The sequence below is a fragment of the Mauremys mutica genome, chromosome 7 (genome assembly GCF_020497125.1).
Source record: "Mauremys mutica isolate MM-2020 ecotype Southern chromosome 7, ASM2049712v1, whole genome shotgun sequence".
Lineage (NCBI taxonomy): Eukaryota > Metazoa > Chordata > Testudines > Geoemydidae > Mauremys > Mauremys mutica.
In genome coordinates, this window is record NC_059078.1 from 19,935,103 (window position 1) to 19,957,753 (window position 22,651).

Here is a 22,651-nt window from a genome sequence, read left to right on the forward strand (position 1 = left end):
GTAACTTTACAAGGTCATGTGAAGAATCTCCTGGGACTTGGGGACCTTCTTGTTGAGGAGGAGTAAGTATTCTGTCGTCTGGGTGTCACACAAACTGCACAGTGGCTCCTTGACATGGGCTGTTTGGTGGCACGGGAGCTGAAGGTTGGGCAGCTGTTGTAGGATTCTTGTTCTGCAGGTGGGTGGAATCTTAAGAGCATGCGGAGCGTGTATGAGCTAAATTCAGCCCTGGTGGGACTCCTTTAGCTCACCTGGAGTTATGCCCCTGAGGATGAATTTGGTCAAATGAACTCAGTGTTTGAGGGAGAAGGGGACATTAATTCATAGGGATTATCATTCTCTAGCAACCCTTGCTTGTGCTATGATTGGGGCTTAAATCACCAGTAGCTCAGAAATGAGTGTGGAGGACACTGAGGGAGGTGGGGAAAATTAAGGAGGCATTTAAAGTGAAAGGGGTCAGAGGCTTAGAGGGCTCCATCAATACCCAGTTTGAGATGTCTGGTTCAGTGGTAGGCAGGTAACCTACCTGATTGACCAAGCCTTTAAAATAAATAAATAAATATTTAAAAAAAAAAACACGGGTGGGGAGGGAGGAGTGTCTAAAATGTTATTTTCTCTTAATTTAAAGATGATCTGTAGGCACAGTCTGGACACTTGTCATTGCAACTAGTGCAAGTCCTGGGCATGGGCCTACTATCTACAGTCTTTACAGGGTGCCTATCACTGGATCTCTCTCTCTGAAAAGAAATCAGCCCTAAGCTGCATCATAATAATGATGAAAACTATTTAAAGTTCAGCTACTAAATCTTAGCTACAGAAGGAAAACTAGAGACAGAAACAAATCCCAAATCTGATCCTGATTTCACAGTCAAGAGTGTGACTGCACGCCCCAGGCTTCAGACAAGTGAGAGAGAGATTGGCATCCCTGTAGGTGTGTGATGATCTGGTGACATCCATACCGGCGTGAAAGGATGTAAATATATGAAATTCTTCTCCCTAAGTTGCCATTTGAGATGCTGCTGAAAACGGTAACGGCAGAAGGTTGCTGCCCTAGAGAAGTAGTTCAGTGAGATATGTGAAATAAACTGGTGAACCCTCCTGGTCCATTCCCTAGAATGCGTGATGTGGAGACTTGTCTGTCACCTCATTGTCTGTGGAAACTGAACTACCCTCTCAGAGAAGGAGGTGCTGCCTCCAGCTACCAGATAAGTGGTGAATGTGTGCTGATGAGGTGGGGAGCTAGCCCTTAGGTTGCCTGTGCTGTAGTCTTCTGGGGATAAACAGAGTGCAAATCTCCAGGGCTGGTAGTTCTTTTCTCCGGCTCTCCATTCATTTCATTTTATGCCCCGCAGTGAAATGCCCAGTATAACTCTGTTCTGACAGTGACTGGGTGTGCTTGATGCAGTTTCCTTGTCAAACAAGTCCAGTAATCTTTATTAGAAGATGGGCACATATTCCATATTTTTAGCTCACAAACTTCACTTGAAAACACCAGAACAGTACATGATAGTTCAGAGATTCCAAGATCCAAAGGACTACTGTGATCACCTCATCTGATCTCTGTACAGACGCCCCCCAACTTACGCAATCGTTCCGTTCCAGAAAGCCTTACGTAACTCACATTTTGCGTAAGTCGGAAACGTGTACCCGTTCGTTACGCAAAAAATTCCGCAACTCGGAAATCCTATTTCTGGCTTATGGAACTTTTTCCGTAAGTGCAAATTTGCGTAAGTCGGGTCTTGCGTAACCTGGGGAATGTCTGTATAACACAGACCCTAGGCCTTTCCTGAATTGATTTTCTTCTGTTTGAACTGCAACATATCCATGTAGTTAGTCCCTTTCTTTGAAAGAGCAAACGGGAGCTGATCTGATTATCCAAGGCTGAAAGCTCTTTGTGAAATAACTGATTGTGCAATTCCTCTCCACTTGTTACTGAATTCACTGTGAACCAGATGTGTTGTGTTATTTTCAAATCACGGTATGTATCTAATTCTATATTTAAAAATGAAAAAACATGCCAATTTAAGAGCATGGACTTTCTTGTTAATCCTTCATATGTCTATGACTAAACCCATGAGCAGAAGTCTAGTCTCATAGTCTATAAAGCCAAAAGGGACTGTCTCTACAGTGCAGGCCACAGAACCGCAGCCATCCACTCCTGTAATAGACCCATAACCTCAGCTAATTGCATGACCTTCACTAGAGTTGTTCCTGATTTACACAGGTGTGGGGGTCAGACTCAGATCCTGTCTCCACTTGCCCAGATATTCAAATCTAGAGCCTTGTCAAAGCAGTCCTGCTGAGCTCAAGTGTCATGGCAATAGAATGGGCAAGAATCTCTAATACACCCAGGGTCATATAAAACATACAAATGAACACCATGAAGGGCACTTTGACTGGAACCGGAAGCCAGTGCAATCTATGGAAAATGTGTTGTACCCATAGAATCATAGACGTGTAGGAGTGGAAGGGACCTCAGTAGGACATGTAGTCCAGTCCTCTGCACTCAAGGCAGGACTATGTAATAACTAGACCATCCCTCACAGGTGTTTGTCTAACCTGTTATTAAAAACCGCCAATGACACAGATTCCACAATCTCTCTAGGCAATTTGTTCCAGTGCTTAACTACCCTGACAGTTCAGAAGCTTTTCCTACTGTCCAATCTGAACCAACTCTGCTGCAATTTAAGCCCTTTGCTTCTCACTCTAACCTGAGAAGTTAAGAAAAACAATTTTTACCATCTTCATTACACTATTTCCTCCATAGACAAGGGAAATGCATCATATTCACCTGCGGGACGTCTCTGCAGCGTTTGATACCACTGAACACACGTATGCCTGTCCTGCCTCTAAGTTTTGCTGGGAGTCTCCCAGAATTGGGCTTTAGCTCCCAGAGGCGACTGAAGCCAAATTGGGAGATTTTAGACACTAAAAGTCCAGCGGCACAGTGGACTAAGGCAGGCTCCCTGCCTGCCCTGGCCCCGCACCGCTCCTGGAAGCAGCCAGCATGTCCCTGGCCCCTGGAGGGGACAGGGGTCTCCATGTGCTGCCTGCAACCTGACTCCACAGCTCCCATTGGCCAGGAATTGCAGCCAATGGGAGCTGAGGGGGCGGTGCCTGGAGGCAGGGGCAGCATGCAGAGCCCCCTGTGCCCCCCGCCCGCCCCCCCCCCGGACCACAGGGCTGTGCTGGCCACTTCTGGGAGCAGTGTGGGGCTAAGGCAGGCAGGGAAGGTGCCTTAGCCCTGCTGCGCCACCAACCGAGGTAAGCACCACCCAGCTGGAGTCAGCACCCCTCACTCCCACCCCAACCTGGTGAAAGTGAGTGAGGGTGGGGATGAGGGAGTATGGAGTGAGCAGAGCTGAACTTAAGGGAAGTGTTGGGCTGGGGGAATCCAAAGCAAGGAAGTTATGAAACCTTGAGCAAGGCTGAAATGAAGCAGATTGGGGGACGTCACCCCAAACTTTGGGTGAGTATGAATAATCATCCACTGTCTTTGGAACTTGAACATGTTTGGCGGTGAGTTCACCGACTGCTAAGTCTAACAGTAGTGTAGCTGTAAGGACCCAATTTAATGAAATACGGTTATCTGAAAGTATCCTATTCTGAAATCTATTCCAAAGCATAAAATGCCCTGTGCGTATTTTGCAATAAGCATAGAGTATAACAGGTTGCCTCCTGAGGTTCATTTGAAACTTAAAAATAACTGACGGATGCATTTGATTTATAAAGGAAAGATTTATTTTCTGTTATAAGGTGATTACAAACTCCATCTAAAAAAGCAAAGATGACTTAAAAATATCAATATACATTTTTATCTAAAAGTCAAAACAGATACTGCAAAATACAAACATTTACTGTATACACAAAGGCTAGTTTTAAGGATTGAATTACACTCCAGGATCTTATTCAAATACAAACAGTCCTGCTCAGAACAAAACCAGAATTTTTTTTTTTTTAACCATTATTGTTAAAGTCTTTTAAAAGATCAGGTGACTTAAACATCCTCACTCTTCCATGTGCTACTTATCACATACTGTAGTTACAGTTATTAGGAATTTAAATAAAAAACAAAAATCACCACCACCACTTTTTTTTAGCTAACTACATCCAACAAGATAGACCACCGCTTACTATGTGAAGTCCCTGGAGAGACATCGGGTAACAATCACAACACCACACTGGAAAAAAAATCCTAGCAAAACAATGAGCATTTCAGATCAGTACTTCAATTAATCCAATGCTAAGAGAACATCCTTGAGTTCTTGGCCAAGAGCAAATGATGGACCACCTCAATCTGTCCCCCAATGTTCAGCCTCCCAACAAAATTTTAACACTGGTGTTCTGCCACTTTTTCTATTGTAAAAACCTTGTCACACCTCAGTTGCAGAAGATTTACAGACAAGAAGTGCCAAGCTAAAGAAATACAGTTTCTTTTCCTAGTTGTCTTGTAGCCTCTGAGTGGGCCTAACATTCTGATTTTAACGGGGAAAAATGGAAGGCTAAATTAACAGAATTTTTCACACACATTTTTCACAGACTTTGATCCTTGCTTGTTTCCAGGTTTAAAACCAACACTAAAGCTGCACTTTGGTTAAGCTTTTTCAGATCTTGTTTTAGCTTTTGATTACAAATGGTTGGAAAAAATGCCACCTGGGTGGGGTTTTTTTGTGTTTTGGTTTTTTTTTTTAATGGAAATTTTGAAGATTCTTTTTTTCAAAATGGTTTTTTTATTATTAAAAAAGTGGACAAGGAAAAAACTGAAAATGTTTGCCTTTGGAAAAAATAGACCCCTTTGAATGAAATAGTTTCAGTTTGGTGGTGGTGGGGTGTTTCCTTAAAAAAAAAATATTATTTTTTGCCCAACTGTAGTCCTGATTGGACAGTGTCTTGGGTACAATTTCTGCTGAAATTAAATTGTTAATTGAAATCAGTGAGCTTTTTAACCAAGGCCTGCAGGATCAATGTCTTATTTTATGCATTTGGCTTGCTCTCTCATGTTCTGTGTCCCCAGATGCTTGAGGCATGTTTGCTTTGTAGCTAGGGATTTGATCTGATGCTTTGAAGTCCTTCTTACAGTAGCTTAGAATAAACTCAAGAGTAATACATCGAAAAGCTGTAAACCCAACATGTCCTATTTAACATTAATTCCTCAGTAAACAAATTAGTACAATTAGGAGCATGTTCATCCTAGATTAAAAATGAATAAATATCCTAGATTAAAGGTTGTGTCCTAGTAGTTCCTGAACGCTTCTCAGTTGGGAGTTAATAACCTTTAATTTTAAATACAAGGCTTTGGCATCTAACTCTGGAAGAAATGGGCCCAAGCTGTGACCTTCAGATCCATAGCTGAACTCTTGTACAATTTGGGGGTATTTTGAACCTGGGATTTCAGTTCAGCCTATGACAGAGGCAGCCATGAATCTTAACCTAGGTTCCCCCCAAGTTCAGGGTGGTTGGTTCTGAGCTTTTATTTCACCCCATCCGTAGTTAAGATAGGTGATCTTGGCTCCTTGAGGTTTAGGCTTCTCACCTATGAATACTGGCTAACCTGTCCCACCCTACTTCAGTGCACTCCTGTGAATCATCAAACAAGGTGGGGTGGCACTGGTGCTGCAGTGCATTCAAAAGAGCTTTTCCTTTGTACAGTTTTCTTTGCCAGCAATACCTGATCACATCATCTCCCAAGAATGACGTAAATACGTTGAAGACTGGACATAGAAGCACCTCCCCTAAGGCTGTTTTTAATTGTGGTGGGGGTCTCATTTGAGATGTTAATTGAAAATAGTTGTTTGCTACAGGGAGTGTGGCAAATGCACTGAATTTCCTGGATGTGAGGTGATGGCCATCTTTCTTCCCAGTGCACTTGAAATACCTTAGTAGTCTGTGCCCTCCACTCAATACACATCTTATTTACAGTCTCCCCACCTGATCCCACAGTGACCACAAGCCATGGCTTCATAACCATTAATCCAAGTGTTCAGTCCTTCGCCCACTGAAGACAAATGGTGGTTAAGCTATTGTTATCAATGGGTACAGGAGTTGAACGCACTTATGACAAAGACGGACATTACCAAATTGTCAGTTCTGCTCAACAACGTACTACTGGCTGCTGGACATTTTCACTCTTCTTCAGATCTGGAGCTATTTGGGACAGAGGCTGGGTAGCCATGTCCACCCGCAGGTGTGCAGTTAGGGCACATACTACATTAAAAAAACAAGCCAGAGTTCTGATCAGCCACTGATCATGTGATTAGAGTGATGATATAAAATGCTCTGCTGTTTTCTTGTTAAAACAATTAGAAGGCTGCGGCCTTTTTTTTTATTCAAGTGCATCAGTGCAGCTTAGTTATGCTGATCCACTTCCTGAACCCACATTCAAAAGCTGACCTTCCACTGCAGCTTGGATAGCAACGTATTTTAAGGTGGTACATAGAACTACTGTGCTTTTTTATTTTCATTTGCTGCATAGGGACAGATCCATGTTGGCTTTCAGATCTCAAACTTCATTGAGAACATATGGAAGCTCATAGATCTGTTTGGATCAGAGTCATCATGAAAAGGAAAATTAATGAGACTCAAAACAAATTCTGTTAATGAAACCATGTTGTACCAATACAGTCTACTGGATACATCATTATACTGCGTGACTTTTAATGAGATCACGACTAGTGACAGGTGAACTGCAAGAGTTTGGAAGGTTTGGTTTAGATAAGAATCCTAAGTTTCGATTATCTGAACTGCTTTGGGTTGAAAAATCTTATGAGTGCAAGATTTCCCCCATGAAATTTTCAGTACTTGATTTCAGTGAAGTTGGAAATATTGCCATTTCCAAACCCAAAAGAAACCACAAAGTATAAAGATGCATGAAATGAGAGACTTCCCCCCACCCCAAAGATTTTGGGGCCAACGTCTGGGGTACTTTTCCCCTTAACTGAAATCAGTTCACCTATGATTAGTCATGATATTTAGTGCCTCAGCTGCAAAGGACAGGTAAAATAGGTCACACATGGCTACGAAGTAAATTAGAAAATTAGTTATTGTTGCAATCATAAATATGTAGAAAATATAAACTTGAAAGAATCATTTACCGTTTGTTTTGTTTTTTGTTTTCATTTAGCAGACTATAATGTTGAAATGCACATTTACCACCAGGTAAAATTTAGAAATCTGATAAAACATTAGGAAACATTCTAAAATGTGAATAGGCTCACGTGCATTGAAAACCATGGGATGGTGACCAGCATTGTTCTGGGTGACTGTTTTACAGAAATGATTTAATAGCGCATCATGAATCTGGCCCTTTCTTGCAGTCAGGTTGAACAGCCGAGTCAGGGCCAGCAAAATGTACACCAACAGAACGTCAGTGAGGTCATTGCATATGTGTGTGAGAGACACTTTCCTTTGGAACATGGAAGTGACTGATTTGAATGGCACAGTTTGAGTCAAAATGGAGCTGGGCTCACGGTCTTGTTTATTTGTAGTTTTAAAGGTGTAGTATTAACCCTCTGGTTCCTAATGCAAATCTCCCCTGCACCATGTGTGAAGCATGCGCAAATATCCATCTCTGACGCACCAGCTACTTATGAAATTTCAACCTTTAAACTATTTTTCTAATTAGCGTCCCTCTCAGATATACCCCTTATAGAGTATGTGCGCACACACAACATGTGAGTCTATAACAAAATATGCTACTGTAATTTACACTAACTGAAACGAGGAATTTAATGATTGGGTTGCTAGTCTGACCTTAACTTGGGCCATTGTGCCTATACACAAAGTCTGACGAGATCTTGGGAAGGACAAAGGGCCTGATTCAAAGCCCACTGAGACTCCTTCCATTGACTTCAGCAGGCTTTGGCTCAGGCCTGCTCTGTTGCCACAAAGGCTGGAATACATAACAACATGCATGATAGAGTTTTAGCTTTAATTTAGTTGCCTTTTGATACTTAAAGGGAAAAAAAATTAAACCCAGGACTTGGTTTTAATTTTTTTTCCTTAAGTAAAGTTATCAAAATCCAGTTGTAATCACCTTGGCTTAGAAAATTCTTCTGTTGAGATGGTCAAGACACCCAGAGTAGCTTTAGGGTAGCTATTACCATCAGGCCAGCATGTGAGATGTGCTATTTGCCATAACAAATGATAAAAGTGTTTCAGCCGCAGCTCTCATAATACAGTAATTGGAAAAGAAAACAAAAGCAATGGGGTGTTGGCTGTTTTTGTTGCTGGAATTCAGCCTCTCTGACTTCAAAACAGAGACTCAAAGACTCTCTAGCTATACAAGACACTTTTTTTGGTCCCTTTCTGACTTCTAAATTGCTCCTTCTGTTTTACATTAATACTAACTCGACATGTGCTTCTGCTGCAATGACCAGTTAGTGCATGACCTGCAGAAGAGTTCTGTGTAGCTCAAAAGCTTGTCTCCCTCGCCAACAGAAGTTGGTCCCATAAAAGATATTACCCCACCCAGCTTGGGACCGACATGGCTGTAACAACACTGCCTACCGTTAATGCATGGGACATCTTTTTTAATATGTCCCATGTAGGAATGTTAAGGACTGGCTCTGTTCCCATTTAAACTGCAAAAATCTACCTATGGACAAACTGAACTGGCCATAGTATAAGCAGGGACAGACTCGGCTGCTGAATCTCTCCCCAGATCCCTTTGGCTAGCCTAACTGTGGTACTATGATTAGGAGGATTATCTCCCAAGTACAATACCCAAATGGAAAGGGCTGGATTTCTTCAGGGAGCCTCTTCTCAGCGTGTGTTGAGGTTTATGAAACAAGAGTGATCCAGATTTTTTAAATTCTTCAGGGAGCAAATATCTACTGGAATTCTTGACCTGGCCTATGTGATCGGTGGTCAGTTCACCTACAGCCACCCAGCTTTAAAAACCATTGAGGAGCTTTGTACTGCTTTCAATGCTTTCTTTTTATTTTTCTTAAGTCTAAATGGGAATGGTATGTAATGTTTTTTTAACCAAAGAAAAATTACATACTTCCTTCTCTTAATTTACATAAAGCCCTAGTTTATAGTAGGTTGAATTCCCCCCTTTTTGTCCCCCATAAATGCATTACCCAAAAAACAAAATGGTGGTAGCATGGTCCTCCGGGGCAAGCCAGTCAGGGGAGCTGAGTTCTAGTCCTAGCTCTGCCAGAGTTGCTGTAACCTTGGACAAGTCACTTTCCCTCCCTGGGCCCTGCTTCCCCAAATGCACCAACAACAGTCAAACAAATAAATAAATAAATAGGGATACCAATCTGAGGTATGCGGATGAACAGCGCCAATGGGGGTGCTAAGCATTATTGTCCTCTTCATTTAATTACTATTATTAAAACTGCACCTGCCTGAAAGGCCTGGTGCACAATATATAGGTGGGCTGCTTTGCTCCTGTGGTAATGAATAACATGCTGGGTGTTAAGCTTGGTGTGATCATTGTCCTCAATCTATTTTTCTTTTGATACCAAAGCCCAACAGTTTACAAAATACATATATATTTTAAATTCCATAAAACATGAACACTGCCTCTCTATAATTCAGATCTTAGCTATCACACAGGCTCCTCCTACTGTTCTTTCGGTACAAAGTGCAAGTTTAAACCAGTAACAACTCAGCTAACCTACGGTGCGCAGGAAAACTAAAGGGTATGTACACAAAACTCCTTCCTCAGGCAATATGTATTTTATCTTCTACTGTGACTGGACTTTTTACGCGATGCTCAGGAGGGACAGGCATACTGATTGGGTATTTAATTCCTAACTACATTCCCCCCTCCCCCATAAATTTCTCTCCTCCAGCTGAACAGATATATATTTTTTTTTACATGGACCATAGCAAAGGTAACATCATGACTCAGAAATCTGTCATTCACCCTGCCTGAACCAGAGGAAGAAAAGCACTACACCTTTGAAAACCAATCCCTTGAAGCAACATCCACCTTTTTTCTTCTTTTTTTGCAATTTCTCTCAACAGAGCTCACTTGTGAGTTCTAGGGTTTACCCTACTCCCAACCACACCAGCACCTAAAAAATTGCTTTCTGAGTTTTGAATATATTGCTGGCAAGAAAATCAATTTCAAGTGATAAGATGTATAATAGTCAGAGAGCTATTAACACGTGTTAAAAACCCGAATGGTAGTACGTTCCTGTAATAGGTCTAGTCTGATATGAAAACTGCCTCCTGCAAGAGGCTTCTGCTGTGATTACTTTACAAAATATGTTTAAAAAAAAAGGGAAAAAAAAGAAAAAAAACACCACAAAAAATAACTTTCTCTGTGAGAAATAAAAATAAATCCTAGTGCAAATATAAAGCTTTGTAAACCCGGTCCTATGAGAATCTATGGTTAGTAAATGGCAGTTAAAGCAGGTTTATCCTCTCACAGAGAGAGCTCACATCATAGTCTCCACAATGACGTGAGTTGGCTTAATCAATCCACCATTAGGAGTTCCATTGGGGCAGAATGAGGTGGTGCTTTCCGTTTCTTTGGCCCACCGAGTCACTTCCCTAGGGGCAGCCACTGTTTTTATTCTCTGAAAGGGGAAAGAACAACAGCCGAGGGTTAGAAAAATGGCCACATCGAGCCTAAGAGCAAGAGTCTAGAAAAGTGTGTTGTCATAAAACATAAAACAAATGATCTTGAGCATTTTATGACGGGCTTAATCTTGCAGCTGCTTTGCCGCAAGCATAGTGCCTACTGCCACGAGCAACTCCATTAACGCTACCAGTTAATCTGGGATCACTGTCAGGGAGTCCATGTTCATCTTTATCATTAAACCCAGTATCTGAATTAGGCTAGGTCATTAGTAAACACCAAACTAGCTCAGCCCATAGTCCAGTAGCCTGAGTCCAAGACTGGCTGGTACCAGCTGCTAACCAACCTGCACAATAGGGAGCTTGCTTCCTTAGCCACTTCATAGCTGGTGTAGGCTCTGAAGCATACGGATATATATTCCCCTAAAGCTATTTTTAGCCTAGCTAATGTAACTATCTCATTATCCATGTAACAGTCCAGTCTATTTTTGAGCCCTTGGCGTCAATTAGAGAATGAAACCCGGTATTTTTAAGTACTGGAGCGCAGAGGAAAAGCATGCTAGTAAGTCAAGAAAAGTTGTGAAATTTCCATCATTAGAGGTAGTTGAGGCTAAACTTGGCCAACAAATATTCAGGGATGCTGTAAGACTAATGGAAACTGTACTATTGCTATGCAGCAGTGTGGCCTACATGACCCAGAATGGCCTTTCCAACCCTAATATTTTATTCATGCAGGAGCACCAGGGCCTCACTGGATGGGAAGTCAGACTGTCTGACTAAACACAAGTTGAATTTCAGTGCTGTAGAGTCTCCTCCAATTCATGTGTTCTCTCTCATATTGAAAACAATCCTGCCTAGTCCATTGGCAAGCTGCAACCTTTCTTCTAGTTCTCAGTTCACAAAGCAGGAACGAGACACGTGGTTACCTCCTCCCTTCCCTAAGATGATCTTAAAAGGCAGCTTTGGCTACTTTTAGACCTCGTTCTGAATAGATGGTGAGAATGCAGGCAGGACAATAACCCTCCGCCCCCTCCCCCCAACAAAATGGCCTAGCCAGCACTAAAAAAGACCATTAAAACTTGGAGAACACACAAATTCAAGTGTACTACTGTGTTCTGGGAAAAGCTACTTTCTTTACTGAAAAAAAAGCACAGTTTGAAGTGAAGATGAAGAAACACTGTGAAGAGCGAATAGAAGAATGTAGTTGTCTTTGAGATGCACTAAGCATATATCTGCCCGTGGTAGGATCAAGCTATAAAGTTCACATCTGAATCCAAGTTTCCCCAAAGTTTGGGAGCATTTGGAGCCAATGTTTCATTTGGTTCATTTTAGAGAGAAAGAGAGAGAGGGAAAGCGAGAAGAGCCAAAAAGTTCAGAAAAAAGTTTTCCTAAAATTCGGGAATTGAGTTTTTGACTAGAGATGAGGTCAGGCATGGCCTTCACATGTGGTACTAAACAGCCTCAAAATTCCATGGGTTCTTGGTGCAGGATTTAGATTTGGCCTTCTCGCTAACTTTTCTAACTCTAATCTTCTCTCTACTATTTTACCTATTCACCTGTGCGTTGAGCTCCCTTTGCCTTGCGAACTGAGCTCTGGTGCACGTAGGCATAGTTCAGTTTCTGTGTGAAATTAGACAAACAAAACAACTGTGCTTAGAGAGGGATCATTTTGTTGAACAAAAAGAATACAGCCCTGGAAGGCAAGTAATATCAGCTGATATTTTTTTGAGGTCAGAAGGCTTAGGTTTTAATTTAGTTAGATAGGATTCATAATTTGCTGAAAGAACTGGTGATCGGAAAAGTGATTATTTATATTGGTTAAACTGAGGTGTTCAACTTTGCCCTACCAAGAGCCACAATGGCAGCTTTCCAAGGGTTGTGATTACAGGTCTGTCGCATCTTACGCGCATTTAACATGCGCAATTTCAGCTTTACGCGGTCAGCAAAAACAAAAACAAAAAAAAAGAAAAATAATTTTAATACTGTACCTGTAGTGTGGGCGATTCCGCCCGCCATTCAACTCAATGTAATTTTGACTATACGCGGTTTTCGCTTTACGCGCTAACCGTGGAACAGAACCCCCGCGTAAGATGAGACTCGCCTCTATTTTGCACAACATGACTCAGGCTGCAGCTGGCCTATCTTTTGTACAGAAGGCAGCTTCATGTCACATCACGCCATGCTCCAGCTTTATCAAGATGGAGAAGTTGGAGGCTAGCATGCTGGGGTCTGTATTCTCCACTGGCAGCCCTTCCATATTAAAGACATGGACAAGTGTGTGCCATATTGTACCTCGCCGGTGTGGCTTGCTTTATCCATTGTATGTTAAAATAACTGGAGCCAAATCAACAAAGCAGATACAAAGAGAGTGCCTCCCCCGGCCCCAACTCAAGCCACCATTTACTCTTAAATGTTAAACTGTGTGTGTATGTGTGTGTGTGTGTGAGAAAGAGAGAGAGAGAGGGAGACACCCACAGAGTAACCATCCACCCACCATTTATGTGGTCATTCTTACCTCAATAAGTGAGCCATCCGACTGTAGAATGCGGATGACCATCACCAGTGGGATGCAGATCATGGAGGAAAGAGCAAGAACCCATCCCACGCCAATTGACCAGTCAGGGTATGTGTAAACTTTGTTGTAGGTCAGGGGTGTATACTTGACCAGAGAAAAGATAAAGCACGCCTGTGAGGGAGGGAAAACAAAACGCGAAGAAGGGTTATAGCATAGGTACAAGCATTGTGGATCCACTGCAGCTTACACAGGATATGGTATCACTGGGACCCAGAAAAGGAAGGCAGTAAAAGGCAGCACCGGCCAACTTTGCTACACGTTTTAAACTATGGGAAAGATATTCTACACTGAAACTGTTACAAGAGAGCTTTATATGTGCATATGTATGTAAATAGCCAATTAATATGCATATTTATGTAAATTGCCACGTAATAGATATGGCCCCAGTAGATAGCACTCAAATGTAGCACAGGTCCTACATTTTGTAGAAGCAATAACCCTCGCGCATTGCAAATGAAGTTCTCTGTGCAGTTCTTTACCTCGTTTCCGAACACTGACCAGCATAAAGTGCTTTATTTCAGTACTGGTTACTTTGTAAGGGAAAGATATAATGCTCTTCCCCCTTGCAAAATTACTTATTTCTGCTCTGCAACCAACACAGCTAAGTTTTGTGCTTCAGTTTGTATGCCAGGTTCTTGGATGCTCTTTAAATCAAACAGCCACTTAACAGTGAGGTAGCTCGCCATAAGCCCAGTGAGTCAGGGCTGCACTGCATGGGCATCCATATAGCACCGGCTAACCTCCAGAGTCCTGTCCCGTCGTACAGTGATCGCAGTGTAAACCCAATGATGGATTCTAAGGGGACAAGCTTTTCTTTTGTTGTTCCAAAGTCCTGGTCAGGATATTATTACAGTACTCTTACAGTATCTCCCCTCTCCTGAACTCTCCTCATCTGCGCTCACTTCTGAGCATGGTGTTAGCCAATACATATATGTTAGGTGCCATGCACACTACATTATACCCAGCATGTGCAGTTGTGTTAACCAAACTATATTATGTATTTCCCACAGTGCTGTTCACTCATGTCAAGCTATATATCCTGCAACGCTGAAGTCAGCTTTGACACTGGAGATTATGAAGGGTCTGTGACCTGAAGCTGGGTCAGGTGGATGACAGCAAAGCAATCAAGCAGTCAGAAAGACTGGGAGGGAGATGACTCATCAGACACCTACACTCAACAAGCAAGTCCACTTGCTTTGACAGTAATGAGGTTTTACATCGGACATGTGAATCTACTGTGTTGCATTAACATGCATCAGTGAGAAAGGAAATATTTTCTGTGTGTGTTCGTAAGAAAATAGGAAATATGAATATGAGGGGACTTGATTTTCTCCAGCCACTGCCTTGTATATAGGAATTCTGCTGTGTTGAGGCCATGTGCTACAACTGTCCACCTCACATTATCAATATTTACACAGCACTGGCATAAAAACATCCAACATCTTCATCAAGATTAGCTGACACTGCTCCACTATAGCTGGGGCTGGTAGCACTGTCTATGCTTAAGGTTGCTCAATACTTCCCAGTATAAGATGCTGTTTTCAGCTGTTTTGTAACTTAACCAAACTTTAACCATTTGGGTTGAAGTTTTCCATGCTGAGTGTCAGCCTAAGGTTGAGTGATAGAGATTGATTGATTGATTGATTGGAAAATTTCAGCCAAAATGGTTCAGTCGTTTCTGAAGACAAGGCTAGGGAAAAATATATTGTTTTGCCCATTTTAAAAAATTCTTGAGATCTTTTCTTTGAAATGCTCTAATGCCCCAATGACCAAGTTATAACTAAGCCTTTTAAAAATCACAGTTCACACATGCTCAGTAGAGACCTGCTAGAGCTCAACACTAAAATCTCCAACGATTCCATCTTCACTGAGCATGCTCAAGCCTCTCACAGGTCTTAGTGCTGACCAGATTGTGCAGGTACCATCCACACAGAGCACAGGGTCAGGCACCAGAAATTAGAATAGGGAACCTCTCTCTCCTATGCGCTCAGTGATTCCCCTGGTCCTCAGGCAATGCGGAGGATGAAGCTGTTTAACTCTTATACAGAGGGGACAATGCAGGGGGAAAACGTGGCTTGAGACAGGAAGCCTAGTGAGACTGGAAGCAGAGGGGGGAGAGTAACTGTAACTGGGAGATGGAGGAGACTGGGACTTGGAGCTGAGGACTAGCTGGATCAGGAGCCATGGACAGGGAGCTAGTGGAGGAGGAGGGGAAGCTGGGTGTGGCTGGTGAGAAGGCTGGTACTGGAACCAATGAGGGAAACAGGGTGGGGTTGGGCTGGGAGCCAGTTGGCTCAGGGAGAACACTGAAACTGGATAAGGAGCTACGGGGGAGGACCGAATGGACAAGGCAACCTTAATTCTGGCATTTCCTAACTTTTGAATGCTTGACTTTGCAACTAGCTTTTTGTGTTATATATAATACTGAATGAGAAACGGAGCATTTCCAACCTACGTGTACCCCTTTCCATTTGGTACCCACACACAGTGGCCCTCTGGGATGTTCCCCTTTACAGGACAAAAAACAGGACAAAGGTTGGAAGGAGAAACAAGTGCAAGATGAGACATAGTGTGATTCTGTACTTACCACGCAAAGAAGTGGTGTGATTAGAATCCAGCTCCATTTCATCCAGGGACCAGGTCTGTATCCAATCATATCTTCAATGGCATCGTAAATATTATCAGCGCCTGGAATACATAGTCACTTGGTGATTTAGGGAAGAAAAGAACATTTTCAGGATCCTGTATAGGAAAGCCACATAGTATAGGACATGAGTAACCAAGTGGTATTGCTCTAATACAACTGCACAGTTGGGGCTGAGAAGGCGCTGAAGGGGGAAAATAGTGGCTTGTTTTGAGTCTATGGGAGCTGTTTATGTTTAGAGAGAAGTGTCTGTAGCTAAGTGTGGATGCTAATTTCCACAGTAAAGAGGAAATGTTACATTAAAGGGCTGTGTACGATGTTGTTCAAGAAAGGTGACGCACAGGACTTTCAAAAAGACCTCGCATGGTGGCACTGAAAGGTTGAGGGAAGTCTCTTTTCTCATACTGTTGCAGTAGAATACTGCGTTAGTACAGCAGAATACTAACCCCAGAGCTACCATGGAAGTTGGCAAAAGTTAGGACTGAGTAACAACTGATACGGCCCATTTCAATCTAAATTTGACTGTAGTTCAATATGAAGTAAAAAAAATGGTATTTATAGTTAATACTATAATATTAATAGTTCATGAAAAACCATGGAAATGACCAGTCTTAGCCACTTAAAACAGCAATATAGGTTATTGTCAGACTTAGGAAATTTGAATCACCTAAAAATAACCAGACATACTACATTTTTCTGTAGGCTCTCTTTTAGCTGTTTTCTATTTGGCTGGCTTGACCCATGTAGGGATTAGTTTTAGAAGATAGGTCTTTGAGACACAATCAGAGCTTTTCACTATCAGCCGAAAGTTCAGCTCTGGACCTTAGGTTTACACATGCAAATGCTTAATTGCACATCTAACTCTCAATGAGCATGCAAAAAACATTCAATTCTGTGTGAAAATATTGGAGGCTGGCTTGAGCCCAGCTGAAAATGTGGCCTTCAGAATGAAGAACAAAATGACAATAAGGGAAAATACCAGGTGCTTCCACAGAATATTCAGGAACGGATGGTTCAGTCTGCTGAATGGCGTCTTGCTAGCTTTAACCAACAAATGGGTAAAATTTGGTATTATTGACTCACGATAAGATTCATATTAGATCTAGAGATCCTTACTTACCATAAACCCAGGCTACAGCAACACATTCAAAGAATGCAACCCACAAAAGGCATACACCACTAGCTGCATAGTAGTCAAAGAGTTGAAACACATACATGCCACCCTGTAAAAGAGACACACACAAGGGTTAGGATCAGTCACTAAAACCATGAGTGCTCTATACTCAATTCCAAATAACATATCCTTATGAACAGAAAACCATGCTGTACCAAATTCTTTACTGTTTATAAAAAGTAAAATTCTGCCAAAATATCTTATTGCTTTTTAGCAAGTACAAATGTCAATCAACTATTAAAGGTAAGTACTTAGCATCAACCTCCCTAGAAAAGATGCTTGTTTATCACTGAAAGCATTTTAAAGCAGAAGATTATTGAGCAAAATTAAGCCACTTAGAATAATCGACTTAGACACTTAAGTCTTTCCTTCTTAAAGATATTTTTGTATGGGCATTTATAGAAACATATGATGGAAAGAAATAATTGGTCTTTAACATAAACTCCTCCAATACGACTAATGTCATCTCACTAGGAGGTATTCCATTTATGATTCTAATGGAAAGATATTTTCTCAGCATGACCTCTCTCTCTCTCTCTATTACTTTTAAATATTACATAGATATGTCCAGTCTCATTGCCACATATTGCTCTAAATATGCTGAACTGTATTTCAATATGGATGTCATTTTCTTCACTCCTTATGTTAGTTTCACATAAACATTTCTGGACAAATTGTCAGTGTATTTGAAATGTCAGTTATGGACATTATTTTAATTCCTACAGAGATCCCTCAGATTTTAATTTTAAATCTGATCTTCAGAAGAAGGCTTGTGTTATTCCTAAGATAACTATCACATTAGTGCACTTATTGGAACAGATTCTAGAGCCTGGAACAGATTCTAGGCTCACTTATACCAAGTTAAATCCAGAATAACTTCACTGATTTAAATCTCTGTAACCAAAATCAGAACCTACTTCACTGAATGTATTAGATGGAAGCTGTATACCCCAACATATCATGCTAGATTTGAGTTTAAAAATCTCAACCTATTTTACCTTTTAATGATTTGGGGCCAGATTTCTGGCATTTTCACTCATGTTGTATAGTACCTTAGACACCACGATTGAAATTACTGAGATTCCTTGTAGAAGAAGTAGAAAGTCAGGAGCTATTCAACTTGGCAGAACAGCATTAGCCAACAGTTTAGGTCAAGAGATGAAGAATTGTACCATATTCAATTAAAACTGTAGAGGGAATTTAGCTAGGGACAATGTAGTTACCCAGCCAAATTGCTACCCCATCAAAGAGACATATACAGCATAATAAACAAATTACATTAGAGCAGATGAGTGACTTTATCTGGAGTTATTAGAATTATATATATGTTTTAAAAGTTTCAGAATCAGAAATAAGATGCAAAGCTCTTTAAAGTAATCTTTGCTTTAAGCCCCTTTCTGCCATTCTTATTGCATTATGAATGGTGTGATTAATTTTCAAGCTTTTGTTTTGAAAAGATTTTCATTCCCAATGTCGTTAGCTGTTCTTCTGCACCTATCTGATTAGGAAGCAGCTCTAAACTAGGTTATACAGGAGTGACAGTCAGATTTTCCATCTTTTTATTTTTTTATGTTCAGACTAGATATGTCTTATTGCTGAGTAGATACGTTTGGAAATTCCATGTGCTTTATTTTTTGGCTTGCAATGAGGCCTCATTGGCTAGTGCAATGGTTCTATACTGTGACCCCATTTTATAACAGAAAAAAGGTTTGAGGCCCTCATCCTATGTAGCCATAAAGAAAGGAAGGGTAGCCATATATTCCGGAAACTGTTCATGATATCCCCATTCCCCAAGTTGAGAACTAATGGACTGGGTGTCAGAAGTCCTGGGTTCTATTTCACTTCACTGTGCCTCTGTTTCCCCATCTGTAGAATGGGCATAAAGAGCTCTACCTCCATTTCAAAGCATTTTGAGATCTAGGGATCAAAAGACCTATGTAGGAGCTAAGTGGTGGTGTTCTTCCAAGTGGGTTGCTTTATGTCATCTGATTCAAAATGTTAATGAGGATACATGCTGATTGTAAAAGAAATAAATACAGTAAACTAAAGCTCTCCATCACCAGTGTTACTTACTTCAGTCACCATAGTTAGTCCCAGAAGATAGCTAAGGAAACACACTATAGCAATGAAGATTTCCCGTCGGTAACCCTTCCTTAGGAAGGATGGGTACAGATCAACTAATGACGTGATCTGTCCTTCAACTTCAACAAACTAAAGGGGGAAAAAAAAACAAATTGAAATATACACAGTATACGTTTCATTCTCTTTTGTCTTAATTACACACTCCCTAGAAGCTCTGCATTTACACTCTATGGAACTATATAGTACTTTGAATAATCAAATAACAGTCCTTTTCCTTGTAGCCTCAAGGTTAAAGTGTATGTGTCATTTTTTAGTATGGAAGAAGCTTTCAGAATTGAAGTCAGTTTCCGCGCATACTTATAAGACATTAAGTTGGTTTTCTTATAAACTTAAGCTACAAGGCTAAAGGAAATGAATATGATGAGAGGGAAATGCTCATGTGGCTTTTATGTTGTAGATTTTTCAGATGAACAAAAAGTGCATGTTATTAAAGAGACAGAGAAAAATACTTGAAAAACTAAACCTCCTGAACTGCGGCAGCAACTCTCAATCTCTGTCTTCATTTGATGTGCTGGTGAAATTTATATGCACCACATAGTTAAAGTACATAATTAGGGCCAAACTCTGTTTTCAGTTATACTGGTGACCATACATTCAATGAAATACAGCCCTGCAAACTTTTTTCTCTACACAAAACCCCACTTCCCCCATTTGTTTGTTTCATCCACCTAGTGCATCTTGTCATAAACTTTGGCCCCACTCCTGCAAAAATTCTTGCAGATACTTTACACACTGTAAATAGACCAATTATTCAGGAAACGCACATGGGTAGGGTTAAGATTCTGTCACCGGTATATTTAGTAAAAGTCAGGGAAAGGCCACGGTCAATAAACAAAAATTCACAGAAGCCCGGGACCTGTCCCTGTTTTTACTAAGAAGACCCTGCGGTGGGAGTGGACAAACAGAGCACTGCTAGGGTTGCAACTGCTCCAGGCCCATGCGGCAGGAGCTGACCACTGCTGTTCCAGCCCCAGGGGCTGATCCAACCCTGGCCACTGCTCTGGCAGGCAGGGGACTGCTGCTCGGGCAGTGAGCCACTGGTGAGCTGTCGACAGCCCCAGGGCTGACCTTGGCCACTGTACAAACATAATACTTAGTCCTGCCTTGAGTGCAGGGGATTGGAATAGAAGACCTGTTGCAGGCCCTTCCAGTCCTACAATTCTATGATTCTTTACATGCTTGTACAACTCCTAGCATAACAGGGCCATCTGGTTTGTGACTGAGACCCTTAGATGCTTCTCTAATAGCTGTAATGATACAGCCACTTTACAGGGGGTAGGTAAAATATTCTCACTTGCAACAGAAACCGAAGTCCGGAGCAGATCAGCTAATATCTTACTTTGTCTAATTCAGCATCTTAGAACGGTTTTTATTTTTTTTAAATTATCGGTACGTCCTTGCAACAGAAAGATGAATGTAAGACAAATATAATTAGAATTGTCCAAATAAAACAAAACCAGCCTTGGGGAAAGGGCTCTAGTTTATTGACAGCCAGAAGAACTTCTTGTATAGGAAAAGGGACCATTGAATGGTGCACAAACAAATCTAATAGAAACAAAGAAACCAGACAGCCTAATCCTGCTCTCATATCTGGCACAATCCAAAGCCCACTGAAGACAGCGGGAGCCCTTCCATTGACTTCACCGAGCTTTGGATCGGGCCCTTACAAGGGTGACTTCGCTGAGCTGCGTTGATGTAACGGAGGGCTGTTTGGCCCCATTAAGTTGTCAATAAGTAAATGGTTCATCCCACAGTCAGTGACATATTGCAGCAAGTTCATGACGTAGCAATACTCTGGCGTACACAAAGCATCCTAGTCTTTGCATTAATATACTTACTATGTCCAGAAACTTCCTTGAAACACATTGTACTCTGTACCCTTCACTGATAAGGGCTAGCAGCTATATTCCTGGCCCAGCTAGCTTCCAGTGTTAAATACTGAATGCTTGCTTGAACTCCTATTTTAAAGTCTTATGTAAAACTGTTTTTCTTTTTACATGTAACACTTCCCATTGGTTGGATTTGATCTTAAGATGCTCTGGCATTCCAAAACCCTGCTTGAGTGCACGCCAAAAAGGGGGAGTGGAGGAAGAGGAAATTAAGCGCTCCAATTAGTTTCAATTATTCTACACAGTGAGGAGCTATTTAAAATTACTAGACAGCTTAAAATTTGGATAAGCACTTGGTTGCAGAACCGCAGCCCTGGGCATTGTACCATTCAGTTTGGAAGGGACTGAAAGTCACTTAGTAGAGTTCAAAGAGTAAGCTCTAAAGAGTGATTTAGAACAAATGCCACACTTCACAAATTGGAGAGATTAAGCGGGTAACCACTGGGAAAAATCCACTTATGAATCTCTCCTCATATAAGAGAGGATTTGAGTTCAATAAACATGTTGCCTTTGTCGCGTGAATTTTTATAACGTTAGAGTCACTTTACCACTGGAGTATAAAAAGTTGCCTGTCGCTCTGAAACCTCAGGCAATCTCAGTTTATAGTTACTGCATAATCCTTGGTTGCCTCTGTTTACTTGTGACTATCTAGAAATGATTAACAGATTCCTTTGTGGGATTTATGATAACATTTCTGCGAAAAAACTCCTCTTTGAACAGCACTACACTACAACAAACTAGGCACCTTGTAGTTCACACGAGCAGGGTCAACAAGAAGCAGTTACAGCACAACATTTTGGTGCGCTCTGCAATTCACTCCCACATAGTCCCCAAGCCCAATTGGCCCTGGGTGCCAATTGATTTCAATGGCACCCAGCACCTTGCAGGCCCAGACCCCAGCTGTTCCTTCCTTTTGTGATGAGTATTTCTCCTTCACCAGACTCAGATAATGCTGCACACCAACCACAAATGGTGGTGTGAGGTGGGGCAGCATTTGGGCCATGGTGCATTGCTGTACCCGTTGGACTCCCCAGGTCCCGATAGCAAAACCTTAATGCACAAGATCATGCTGACCCTGCCACCACTAACTTATTCATTGTCTCTATGTATGGACTAAAGCAGCTTCTCCATTCAAACGCATGGATTCTGCAGCACAGGCAACTTCATTTACGCAGGCTTATTGGTATTTTACTATTATTTTTAATCCACCCATTTATAATGGGGTTGCCATTGCTGGCATCATGGCGACAACTAAGCCATATATGTCCATTTCCGTGGTTACTAACCTGGCTATCCAGTCCAATCAACAGAAGCATAATAAAGAATAGGATAGCCCAGACAGTAGGCGCCGGCATCATGGTCACAGCTTTTGGGTAGGCAATGAAGGCCAGGCCTGGACCTAGAGGAGGAGAAAGAGAAAATAGGAAGGGGGGGAAAGGGAATGGAGATAGTAAGTACTCAGCTCGTGCCTAGAGATAGCTACCCACCAATGCAGGGATGCCTGGTTCCTTTCAGATAAACCCAAACCCAGCTGGAAATACCAGAAGTGCAATTGTTTGGAGCTTTCATCTGACAAAGAAGCACGCATGACTACAGCAGAAACCCCAAGAAAACCCAAAGGCCATCGCTAACCGACCACCAGTTTTAACATCTGTCTCAAACATGCCAGTAATGGATCGCTTCCTGCACCAGCC

At 41.6% G+C, this 22,651-nt stretch overlaps 1 protein-coding gene across 3 annotated transcripts in view; it reads right to left on the bottom strand.

Moving 5' to 3' along the window:
• Positions 1 to 3,723: 3,723 nt before the first annotated feature.
• SLC6A6 (solute carrier family 6 member 6) overlaps positions 3,724 to 22,651 on the bottom strand; it is a 237,013-nt gene continuing 218,085 nt past the window's right edge. For all 3 annotated transcript variants that reach the window (XM_045025967.1, XM_045025968.1, XM_045025966.1), the window contains 6 exons: positions 22,244 to 22,356; positions 19,000 to 19,137; positions 16,873 to 16,975; positions 15,696 to 15,796; positions 13,049 to 13,219; positions 3,724 to 10,532 (listed from right to left, as the gene is read on the bottom strand). In XM_045025967.1, the coding sequence (XP_044881902.1) occupies positions 10,392 to 10,532; positions 13,049 to 13,219; positions 15,696 to 15,796; positions 16,873 to 16,975; positions 19,000 to 19,137; positions 22,244 to 22,356 (767 nt within the window). In that variant the 3' untranslated portion in view covers positions 3,724 to 10,391. The remainder of the gene's footprint in view (positions 10,533 to 13,048; positions 13,220 to 15,695; positions 15,797 to 16,872; positions 16,976 to 18,999; positions 19,138 to 22,243; positions 22,357 to 22,651) is intronic.